We start from the raw sequence: 12711 nt of genomic DNA, 5'->3' as shown, positions 1-12711 counted from the left end.
AGCCCTGGGGCCGGAGACGGCCGCCCGCTGAAACCGTGGCAGCTTGCGCCTCCCTAATATCTAGTTCGCTCGCAGTGCCCCAAGCCTGTTTTTTGTTATTTTGCGCCTCAGCTAGAGAGCGCCGCGCGGCTCAGCGCACTCAACCGTACTCTAGTAAACTCTAAATGCAGCTGCCCTGGCCGTTCTGACAGCAGTGACAACAGGCGAAAGTGGCTACGTGCGCACCGGCCACTTGCCGGAAGCGCCGAAAAGTCCAGTGGTAAAAGCACAAAAATCACGAGGAACTGTGCGGGAAGCGCCATCGTGAAGTGTGCAGAATGTGAACAGCTGCACTATTTTGCAGAGAAGGAATTCGCTCGCTATTCACGGCCACTGCCGAAGCACACATGCCGAAGCTGGTTCTGGTGCAGTGTGGCGCAATTTCAGTCAATTTTCTGTGTTTGGCGCAGTTTGGCACAGGAATCTGCATTTGTATCAAAATGGTGCAATTGGCACAATGGTACAATTGGCCCACCCCTGATACTTAAGTGTCCATTATAATTGTGTTCGAATGTAGTTTTCAAAACTCCTCCACTTTTTTTCCATGAGTAAAAATGTATTCGAGACTCAGTAAACATAACTGCGCGATTGCAGACTTTAACCATGATGCTGTAGCGGCAGCAGCATCGGCGTTGCATTATAATTACGTAGACGCTTGCGTCTGCACGAGGCACGAGCGGCTGGCACGCACCTGCACAGGCTAGCATTCCAAGAGAGATTAAAAATGCTACGCTAAGTGATAGGTTGTTGGTTTTTCCTCTCTCGCGAGAGCCTGTAACTTTACCGGTCTACGTGGTCGCTCGTCGTCACAGTTTGGTGACCTTGGACATCACGTGATACTGCCAGACGCTCCTGTGGTAGAGACGACCATGGACCAGACCAACGCTACGAGAGCTCAAGGCCAGAACCCTTCCAACGAACGCGGTGAGCCCTCCTGTTCGGCCATCACAATCCGCCGCCCACAGTACTGGGACCAGCATCCCTCGACGTGGTTTCTTCAGGCCGAATTGCAATTTCAAGTCGCTGGTATCCGCTCTCAAGCCTCAAAGTTTCATTATGCCGTTGCAGCACTCTCGCCCGCCACCACTGACGAAGTAGCAGATTTGTTGAATGCCCCATTGTCTACCGCCGCATATGACGATCTCAAGGCAGCCCTGCTACAGCGCACAGCAGCTTCACAGTGTTCTGGCATCCAGCAGGTTCTGTCCGCTGAAGAACTCGGTGACCGACGCCCTAGTCAAGTTCTTCGCCGAATGAGGCAGCTGCTCGGAGACAACGCGAGATCCATCGACAACGCGCTGTTGCGCTAATTGTTTTTGCAACGACTCCCGGCTAACGTGCAGATGGTCCTAGCGACAGCCTCTACCATGGATCTTACCGGACTTGCCGCTTTGGCCGACAAAGTCATGAAAGTAGCCACCCCAATCATCGCAGCCACCACATCATCTCCGGGTGACAATACAACTGCCCTGCAAACCCTTTCCTGCTCTTCATCAGTGCAATCTCCGCTCGACTCCTTGTGTGAGCGCCTGGAACGCATCATCTGTGCAGCAGAACATCACCGCACATCATCTCGACGCCCACGCAGCCGTGGTTCCAGCAAATCAAGACACACGGGCACCCGCGATGAAACATCAACTACAACGTTTGGCGTGTGCTACTACCACCGCTGTTTTGGAAACGACGCTCGTCACTGTCGGCATCCCTGCACTTGGCAGGGAAACAGGCCGGCCGACTTCTAACGGCGACGAGTGGTCCGGCCCAACACATAAGTCGCCTTTTCTACGTGACGGACAGAGTTACGGGACAACGGCTCTTAGTCGATACAGGAGCTGACGTCAGCATTCTCCCCGCACACCACTCCGACCGAAAAGCGACACCTGTGCCGTTTTTTCAAGCCGTCAACGGGACCAGGATTCCAGTTTTCTTGTCAGGCTCCGTCATGCTAAACCTTGGCCTTCGACGAGCGTTCCGCTGGATTTTCCTGGTTGCAGACCTCCATCGTGCAGTCATTGCAGCAGACTTTTTGCACAACTGCGGACTCCTTGTCGACATTCAACGAGGCCGTCTCATCGACTCTGTGAACCAGCTATTCGTTCCCGGCGTCTCATCATCAGACACATCGCTGATTGCGCCTATTTCTGCCATGTTGGACGAACCTTTCGCCGTGCTCCTAAGCGAGTTTCCCACCTTGACGCGCCTGCGGGCTGGACACAACTGGTGCAACATGACGTGTGCCATCACATCGTCACCTCCGGCCCACCAGTCTATTTTCGACGCCGGCGTTTGTCCCCAGAGAAACTCAAGATCACTCGCGCGGAGTTCGAACACATGCTGCGACTTGGCATCATCCGCCCTTCCTCCAGTAATTGGGCATCACCACTTCACATGGTGTCTAAGAAGACGGGAGACTGGCGCCCATCCGGTGATTACCGGGCACTAAACAACGTTACAGTTCCTGATCGCTACCCTCTCCCGAACATTTAGGACTTCACGGTAGCGTTGCACAGTGCGACGATCTTTTCTAAGATCGATCTCGTTCGTGCCTATCATCAACTAACGGTCGCTGAAGAAGACATTCCCAAGACTGCCATCACCACACCCTTCGGTCTTTTTGAATTTCTCCGCATACCTTTCGGCTCATGGAACGCGGGCCAATCCTTTCAGCGTTTCATCGATTCCGTCACCCGAGGCCTGCCTTTCGTTTTTGCATACATTGATGACCTTCTCGTCGCAAGCTATTCCGCAGAAGAACATCTTCACCACTTGCGGTTGTTGTTTTCATGCCTTGCCAGTAAGGGAATTGTCATCAACGCCGCTAAGAGCGAATTTGGTCAACCCGAACTTGAGTTCCTCGGTCATATCGTCGACGCTAACGGCATTTGCATGATAATTACGTAGACGCTCGCGTCTGCACAGGCTAGCATTTCGAGAGAGATTAAAGATGCTACGCTAAGTGATCGGTTGTCGGTTTTTCCTCTCCCGCGAGAGCCTGAGACTTAACCGGTCTACGTGGTCGCTCGTTGCCACAATGCAATAATTCCTGCATGCAAAGGCTGTCCACAATAACCAAGCCACACTGCAACATGAGAAAAAGAGATGGTGTTTCGGTAGTTTACCCAGCAAGAAAAATGCATATTTCTTTTTGTAGTCTGTTGCAGTATAAACATAACAAAAATGCAGGCAGTTTGCACTGACTTAATACTGATCAGCTGTGGCCATGTGCTCAAGCATGATGAAATTTTTGTAGCTATCACGTACAGATGCACTTTCCCTCGTCTGTAATTAGTAAACTTGCTTTGACCTTTATTCAGAAAAGTCGGCTCTCTGACTTACTCTTTGCTGGGAGGAAAACAGAAAGGATGCATTCATTTGAAGCACTCCTCTCGTTAACAAATATAGAAAACAATACAACACTTACAGTTGGAAAACATGTCATAATCATAAGTAAAACACAATTTGATGGTAAACTGGGTAGGAACAGGCATCTGTTGGTGCACAGCTGCGTGGTAAACTATGCCAGTGCCTTGCATTGTCATTACAGCTGCTTGACCTTGTGCAGTGCACCCACAAAGCAGGTGAATGGAAAATACTTCCGTTCACTTTGGTATACTGCTGGGACATACCTCACCCAGCACAGCATCTTGGCCCACTTACCTGTACATTCAATGCACACAGAAGGGTGTTGTGCACGACAAAATCAACAGTGGTGGAACATAGGACGTCCTCTGGAGCCCCTACTGGGAAGAACCACTGGCCTACACCCTCGCTATCCAAGCTACCGTATTTTCCCGAAGTCGAATATTCCCACAAAAATTTTCGCCGGTGCATCTTATATATACACAAAATCATGCACATATTTTTTTCCTGAGCATGCCACATTGCAGAAGCAATGCCAACAACACGCTTACAACGTCTTGTAAAGGTTATTGAGAGGCCGACGATGGTGACCCAGCGATGCTGCCTAACTAGGCAGCTGAACGTTTTGGCAGCGCTGGAGGAAAAGGCTTTTGAGTGAAGCAAAAAACATTTTCATTTTCTGAGCTAAAATAGAGTTAAAATAGGTGCTTCTTATACACCAATTTTCCCTTTGAAACTCACGAAAAGTGGGGGGTGCAACTCATACAAAGGTGTGACTTATAGTCCGGAAAATACGGTAACATATTTCTACTTTCCTCTGCACTACCTTATTCTCCGCTCCGATTGGGGGAGACATATTGAGACTTGTCGAGGAGCAGTTTGTTTTCGAAAAACAAGATGGCGCATGTGGTGGCGCACCATACATTGCCTCAGCAAAATCGCACGAATACGAACCCCTTACTGCTTCTGCCCTGTTTCTGCGCAATCGGCTGTCGGAAATGCATCTGGGTTTTCGCTCACACACTGAATTCCATTCACACTGCAAAATGTGGAGCGGTGATTTGAAGACGTCCGTAGTAGTTAGTTGGCTGTAAAAATAGTGACTGGCTTATTAAGGAATAGAATGAATATTTGGGTCGAAGTTCACGGACCATTGCTACATACGGAGAGCCTCTGTTGCCGGCCCTTCTCGATGCATGACTTTCCTAGTGGATAAAAAAAAAATGAACTTTTCACAAAAAAAATCATGTCAGCGTTGTATCGCTAAGCTCCAAAGACTTTAACCCCTGAATGTCAGGAAGAGTCAGTACCACTCGTTAAACAATGACAAAGGGAGTAGCCCCGCTTCCTGGCATAGTAAGTTTTACGCATGTTATCTACACACATCTACCCCAACTTGCACGCAAACTTACGCACACTACATCGCCACTGTCTTAAGAATATGTGAATCGGCGCACGCTTGAATCAATGCGCCATAGCATGGATAACAGCGACTACACCGAAAGCAAATGAATGTTCGAAGCTGAATGTTTTGTGATGATCCACAGGAGTAAGCAAGTTACTAGCGAAACTACATATTTGCTACAAGCTATTACAAAGAACGTGACAGCTACGTTCCAAGCCTTGTGTGCAGCAAGAACAAATCTACTACAACTGAGCACACCCGCGAGCGATTAGGCAAAAAAAAATCAGATAGTGAACTCACCGACAAGTCATAAACGTGACAAGCCGCTGCTTCTAAGTATTTGATAAATAAAGAATGAAGAGGAAAACACGCTGATCCTGATTCCATCCCTAAGCGGAAAGCTTGGATAGCTTGGAAGACATTTTTAGCTTTAAAAATTTTTTTGTGTGCAAACAAACAGGGACGAAGAAAAGGAGTAACACAAGGATGAGCGCTGTCCAAGTTTCAGGAACCAGCTTAACACCCGTGCTCTGCATTCACAGGCCGCGATAATAGGCACCAGTACTGCTGGGTTGTTTAAGCCATAGTTCGGACAAGTAGAAAGAGGGCCGGAAGAACTAGAAATGAACTGAAGCATAACTGTGAGTTAGCCTAGTTGGAACATGTTCATTTAAAAAAAAAATTGCAAAAAAAAAACATTTTGTTAAATGAACATGTTCCAACTAGGGCAACTCGCAGTTATGCTTCAGTTCATTTCTAGTTCTTCCGGCCCTCTTTCTACTTGTCCGAACTATGGCTTAAACAACCCAGCAGTTCTGGTGCCTATTATCGCGGCCTGTGAATGCAGAGCACGGGTGTTAAGCTGGTTCCTGAAACTTGGAAAGCACTCATCCTTGTGTTACTCTTTTTCTTCATCCCTGTTTGTTTGCGCACAAAAAATTTTTTTTTCATGAACAAGTTCCAACTAGGCCGACTTGCAGTTATGCTACATTTTTAGCCTTGTTTTTAGAACAAGCACCAGATACGCTGCTCACGCCGTTTGGACAAAGCTTAATGAGCTTCGAAAGCGCTTTTATGTGTCCTCTGAAGCTGTGGCCAAAGCTTTGTGTCGACCCCCCCCCCCCCCACCCAGTCAGCATCCACGATAACTCCCGAAACAGAGGTTTCCCGAGCTGCCCATTGTAAACACAGAGGCAACGGAAGCAGCTGAGGCAAGCAATGGACAAGTCACCCCGTGATCAAACATGGCAGTGCCCACGGGATCACCGCGAAAAGGGTCAATATAAATGCTGCCAAGGAAAGCAGTTGTTGCCCTGGTGATTACAAGTCCCCTTGTTTAAAGTAATCGCTCCAGAGGCATTCCTTCTTCACCCACTGTTGATCCCATCTCTTATAGGTCTTCATTGGGTGCAAGAGAAATTAAGGTAGATTAAAAGTACAAATGCATGCACTGTGCTTTTGGGACACACAGCGCTCCCTGTTCCGAGAAGTAGAAGAAGTGGGAACACAAACTTTCATAGAGCACAGACACACACACAAAAAAAAAACTACGCACTAATAAACATGCTCACCCCATGGTGAGCTCAACATGGCATGCTCATTTAGTTGACTGTATGTGAAATACTGCTGTAGACCCAATTTAGATATGGTTAAATATAAGAATGTAATGACTCTCATCAACCAAGCAAATATGCATTCTCACCGGCAAAATTTCCCATCAGTTTACAGTCTTGTATGTGCGCATCTGCATGCATAAAAAGCAAATCCTTGCAAGCCACGATTTTATCTCCTCATGAAAGTGCATTTACATACGGTACTTAAGTGGTGGGCACGGTGGAAATAAACACTTGTGTGACAGCAGCTTGACTAGCCCTAGGAACCAGATAACAACATGGCAACATACGTGAAACACAAAATGTGGGATCACAGAATATAATCCTAATAAATTCCATCTTCAAAAATTCAGAAAAAAAAGGCACACAAAAGAAAAAAGAGTCCGCTCACAATAACATCATGAGCAAAGCATTCTTTGATACATGGCATAAATCTTAATGTGTAAGTTTATATTTATTAAGTAACTGGAATACAGAAAGCCAATATTTGAAATCCATATTTGGAATGCAGGCGTCGAATAAACCAGTATTCAGGGTGTTTGCTGACATGAGATTGGGTATCTCGGCATAAATTAGCAACATTTTGTTGAAATGTATTTTTTATAAGTACTTTGTTTTCAAAAGCTATAAGGAGTTGATATTCATATGTAATATTGACTCGTAAAGCCTTGTACTTGGCAAACAAATACAATGAAAGCGTAGTTATATAAGAATGACTTGAAACTGAACGAAGGGCATTTTTCTGTAAAATGAAAAAAATTACTCAGCAACGTTTTAGTACCATTACACCAGACAAAATTGTAGTAGCACAGAAGACAAGCAAAGAGCTCATTGTACAAGAACAGTTTTTGCAGTGTAGGCAATAACGTCTGACATTTCCTTAACATACCTTTAGATAGTTTAATTCATAAACACTCTGTATGGTGGTCCCAAATACTAAATTTACTAAATGCAAATTGCAGAGTTTTTGCTAAAAAAAAAAGCTTAATTTCTCTTTCACTCAGGCTAAAAGAAGAATAACCAATATTTTGGGGCGCAGATTTTGTATGGGAAAGAACAGCCTGCAGAACAGAATTGAAAATTTTCTTTAGTGATCAGCAAAATATTTTGCCTATTATGTCATTAGCTGATCTCACAAGTGTGTCAAGGTTTCCTCCTGTAAAAAATAAACTAGTATCTTCTGCACATCACCATATGTGCAGTCATCAATGCCGACAATGTTGTTAATATATCTAATAAACGGTAGTGGTCTCAATATACTACCTTTTGGAACACCATGTTTAACCATTTTAAACAAGCATAAAGTTCTGTTTGCTGATACACACTGCTTTCAGTCTTATAAGTAGCTTTTAATTACATCTAACACAATGTCTCATATTTCGTATTACGGCATTTTTTGTAACAATGTTTCATGATGTACTCTGTGAAATGCTTTTAAGAAGTATAGTCTAGTGTAAGCTTCCTTGCCTTTACGTTTCCTGAAATCAATTCTTTTTCTTTTGGAAGAAGGCCTTCTGTTTAGAAACTCGGCCTGTATCCATACTGTGATGACATAACAACAGAATATGGACAATTGAATGCACATGGGCACTTGAAAGGTATTCGGACTGATAGCCTTTTGACGCAATGGCTGCTGCTACATGGGAAGATTGAACGGCCATAGAGTCAACAGAGTCCAGAGAGTTTCGTGCCTTGAAATCTCAAAGGCCCTGCAGTGGTCGTTGCGTGCCCTCTTGTAGCAGCTATTTTGAAACAACCCAAAAAAGAAATGACCAAGACATCCTCTAAAAAAATATCAGCAAACACTATCAGCATGGAGTTAAAAAAAATTAAATATGCACAATTATCAATTTAAAAAATAATTATATATGCAACAAATAATAAATTATTTCTTTTTCTTGTTTACTGTATGACTTTGGTATGGCAACCATCGTGCAAATTGTTCAAAACATGAACCTTTTGATGGCCATTGAAAACTGCCATGTGGCAGCAACACAACTCCTTCGAGTTCGACAGAGTGTGGCAGTTTGAAAAGGATTTTGAAATATGTCCGTGTGACTCGGGTATAAAAATTCTTTGTTCTAATGCTTTGAAAAACAAAGGTCAATTGAAATAGGTTGATGCTTATCTAACTTATTTTCGTGGCGCCACTTACAGTCAAGCATTACACGTGATGCCTTCATAATTTAAGGAAAAGTGCCAGAGACTAGAAAAAGATTAAATACATGCTCTACTTTTAGGTCGTTTATGTCCTCTCTTTTAGCTCTTAAATTTCATAAATGTGCTAGTGACTTCTATGCAATCAGTTAAATGAAAGTACGATTAATGCAGGAGGGCAGGAGGTAAACAATTAACAGCCCCATGATCGTGAGCAAAGCTAACCATTCACACGAATTTCTATTCCACATTTGTTTTATGTGAACAGCAGGTGTACCGGCCATGTACAGAGGGGTCCACTGTTAAAGGGAACACCGGAGTGAGTGGCACCTGCTCGGCGCCACTGCCGGTCGGCGGCCGCAACGAGTGTCGCACAGGTGCAGTGAGCGCTGTGGGCGGTGCTCTTTTGTCGTCTGCTACGGTCAGCTGCCATGCTTCGGATCGTCGCGAAGCAAGCAGCTCACGTAATTCGTGTTTGAACTCAGCCACTTTCCTTCCAGCTGGAAGGAAAGTTACTGGATTGACGTATGGTCAGATAAATGCCCTTAACGTCAGCAGAAATGACCGTGCCGTCTTTTGATCGCCTTCCCGTTTTATAAAAATTTGCCCGCCTCAAAAAATATTTACTGTGCACGTGGATTCCCATGATTCAACGATAACTCGCATGATAGCTCTCTATAAATTAATGTGCTTGTTAAAGGTGCTTGTGGATTCTTTGAGTAGCCTACGCACTGCAGCGACTCGAATATGTAGTAGTACAAAAGTACAAATACGATGGGCACTACACACGGATTAGTATTCTCTAATATAGCTGTGCCACAAAGAGACATCCGTAAAAAAATTATCATGTTTGTCTTGTAAGCTGAAACAACAAAAATATCTGCTTGTGAATATTTTGCCTCGTTTAATTTTCCTTCAGCTTTGCAATGGCTGGCTATCAGCGTGTGGCCATGCACTCACCGGCCAACATTAAAACGGCGTGATCGGCTTGCTTCTCTACTATCCGAAGCGCGGCAGCAGACAACAAAAGAGCACCGCACACAGCGCTCACTGCGCCTGCGCGACACTCGCTGCGCCTGCGCGAAACTTGAGCAGTATTCTGAAACGTTTGCCTAGGCGAAATTTCTTTTTTTGCTTTCAGGCGTGCGCCGATTGGCTGTTTTAGCAAAATTGGATGAGTTGATTGGGTGGTTGAGCCCGACGTCATTCAATTTGCTCAACCAGCCAATCAGCGCGCATGCTGATTTCGCCTAGGCGAAATTTCGCCTAGGCGAACGTTTCAGAATACGGCCCCTTGTTGCAGCCACCGGCCGGTGGTGGCGCCGAGCAGACGCCGCGCGCTCTGGTGTTCCCTTTAACAGCGGACCCCTCTGTACAGCTAGGCGACTTTCAAATGCGTATCCTGCGCTTTAGAGCTGTGGAGTTATTGTACTTTCTCGAGAGTAACTGGCAAGCATCGGCCGAACACCCCTGCTGTTTGTGATCGCACTGTATGCAAATAAGGCTATTCAGATGCCTTTCAGAGAATGTTCGGCTCAGCGCACGCTTGCAAACTGCCGCGTTGCGAGCCAAGCGGATGACATGGAGTGTTCCGATTCCCCGAGTTCTCATGCACAGTACCAAAATCTTAGTTGGTTCACAAGAAATGTAACAAAACAAGACAAGGGATGACCGAACTAGCACATCCAGCCGGTACCTATATGCAAGGGCAGTCACCCACCATTGCTTTCAAATGTAGCAGAGCTTGGCGCCGAGCTTTCGGAATCCCCATCGTTGCTTTCGCCTATAGACTTGCTCGGACTGCCACGCCTCAGGGCGCTGCAACCGCAAGAGGACGAATCGCCGCCGCCCGTTCTCTGGCTGGTCTTGCCGTCATCGGGCTCATTAACGATGCTCTCGGATAATTTGTCCACGGCCTTCGTCGAACAGGCGGAACACTGCGATAGATCTGAAGGAGTGGTACAAGGCTCGTCATCTCCAAGCACCGCAGCCAACAGCGACGATAGCGCCAATGCAACGACCACAGCCCGCAGCAAAGCCATCGCGGTCACTGAATCCGCCACGAGCCCCACGTCAGCGTCCGGCTCCACAGGGCTACAGGTGCTGTCACACACGCGCTTTCGAACACAAAAAACAAGCGCAAAAAAGTGTCGTCCGTAAAGCCGCTTTTCAGCAGCTGGCACGGGCCGATGTAATCACCCATCGCTTCGGTAACCACGACGCTTGCGTAAGGCAAACCGGCAAACAACGTGCGGGGCTCGGATTGACATTTCGCAGCAAATACAGTTTCGGTTTCGTTTTCTTACTGACCGATTGTGCGGGATAAGGCCATAGAGTTATTATAATACTATGGATAAGGCAGCTGCTATGGTTTGTGACAATTCAAAGTAAAACGCCCTTCGCGTCATACCTACGGCCGTTGTCAATACAACACGGCGTCACTTTTGGGGCATCCACCCTACGGTCCCTATCCACCATGCACAGCAAGAGGGATTGAAAAATTACGCTTAACTTTATTCCTTCTGGCGCAGAGATTTAATTGCTGTCATATTCGCGATTATAATATGCACATTCGAAGGCCGAATAAAACGAAATTGAGATACTACATATATAAATGCTCAAAAAAAAAAGAAGAAGAAAGTCTCAGTTTCGCCCGAAAGGCGAAGCATCGATTGCGATAGCAAATTAGTTGATACAGCTATACAAAGTAAGGATAGTACCTTTTTGGGGCGTATAAACTTGTAAACATAGACATCCTACTAAATTAAAAAAAATAGCGTAGCTTGCGCTGGAGGCACAATGCTAGAGAGACAGCGTGCCCTGGTTCCAGTGCTTAAATTCATGACTGAAGTTTGTCTTGGTCACTCTCAACAATATGTCTTCCATGTCTCCCGAGTCTTCTGTTTCAACGGAAATCATCCTGTTGGCGCGAGGTGCGATAGTGACTTCATCATCAAGCACGTTGAAGGCACGGCAAATAGTTTTGGACAGTTGGCTTAGGAAGCCCATGCCGAGGATCACGTCTCGTGAGCATTGTGGCAAGATTCGTAGGTTCGTAGGCAAGATTCGTCTGCAGGTTATGAACTGCAACTGTTGCCGTGCAAATTCCAGTCGGCGTTATCATGTGTCCTCCAGCTGTCCAGATTTGGGTGCCTTCCAATGCATTCTTAACTTTCTTCAACTTGGTGGCACTCATGACGGAGTAGCGCGGTGACTGCGTGGCCGTCGAGAAGCACGTCGAGGTCTTGCATTGCAGTCAGGTCGCGTCGCGTTGTTCCACTCGGGCCTTGTTTCAAAGCAAAGCTTTCTTTGCCTCTCCCTTCGGCTTTTCCGCTGCTGCCGTCTTTCACGCTGCGTCGGGAGGTGGTTCAGAGCGTGCGTCATTTCAATGCGTCCGTGCAGTTTTGCGGTTATGGCATTGCTCGAAGTCGCGGGTTCGTTCACGACCGCGGCAGCCAATGGGGGCGAAATACAAATTATGCGTGGCTCTGCTATGGTATAGTGAACTAGAATGTCTTCTAGTGGCGCGACCGCCTCCGCTGGAGTCGAGGGGAAGAAAGATGCGGCGGCGCTGTAGTCGGCCGCACTTGAAAGCGCGCCAGCTTTCGGGCCGTCGCGCTGTTAGGACAACCACTTCGTCCGGCGATTTCGGCGGGTGAAGTTTACCGCCACGAAGTAATGCATGACTAGCAAGGGACAAATGTTTTTGCTTCTGGTTTTTATTCTTTGCAGCTTCGTTTTGCATATGGAAAAATTCAAATACTGTCGCTTGCGCGTGTTGTAGTTGTGGAATTGTCTGGTATATAGAGACATAGCCGCAACACTTCACATTTCGCAGTGGTATTCGTTGCAGTTTGCCAGGCTTATTATCGACACTGTTTTTTATACGAACGTGCAAAGCGTAAAATGAGTATGTGCGAACGCTTACCGCGATTTTCGAGAGCGGCTGGGCTGGATAGCCGACTGCAATATGCAGGGTGTCGATCCGAACTATCATGCAACAAGATTTAAAAATATGCAGATGCCACGTAGCGGGACAGAACCAATGTAATGTTGTTTGCCGTCGCCTGGAGATACCCAGATTATTTTTTTTGCATTCCACCTAATTACATAACTAGTGTTAATTAATCAACTTCT

General features: G+C 46.3%; 1 protein-coding gene across 1 annotated transcript in view; it reads right to left on the bottom strand.

Annotated features, from left to right (window-relative positions):
* LOC119461852 (formylglycine-generating enzyme-like) overlaps positions 1 to 10799 on the bottom strand; it is a 148700-nt gene extending 137901 nt beyond the window's left edge. The window contains exon 1 of the mRNA XM_037723221.2: positions 10295 to 10799. Within this exon, the coding sequence (XP_037579149.1) occupies positions 10295 to 10616 (322 nt within the window). The 5' untranslated portion in view covers positions 10617 to 10799. The remainder of the gene's footprint in view (positions 1 to 10294) is intronic.
* Between the last annotated feature and the right edge of the window lie 1912 nt (positions 10800 to 12711).

Source organism: Dermacentor silvarum, chromosome 8, assembly GCF_013339745.2.
Source record: "Dermacentor silvarum isolate Dsil-2018 chromosome 8, BIME_Dsil_1.4, whole genome shotgun sequence".
Lineage (NCBI taxonomy): Eukaryota > Metazoa > Arthropoda > Arachnida > Ixodida > Ixodidae > Dermacentor > Dermacentor silvarum.
This window is presented reverse-complemented; position numbering and strand designations above follow the sequence as displayed.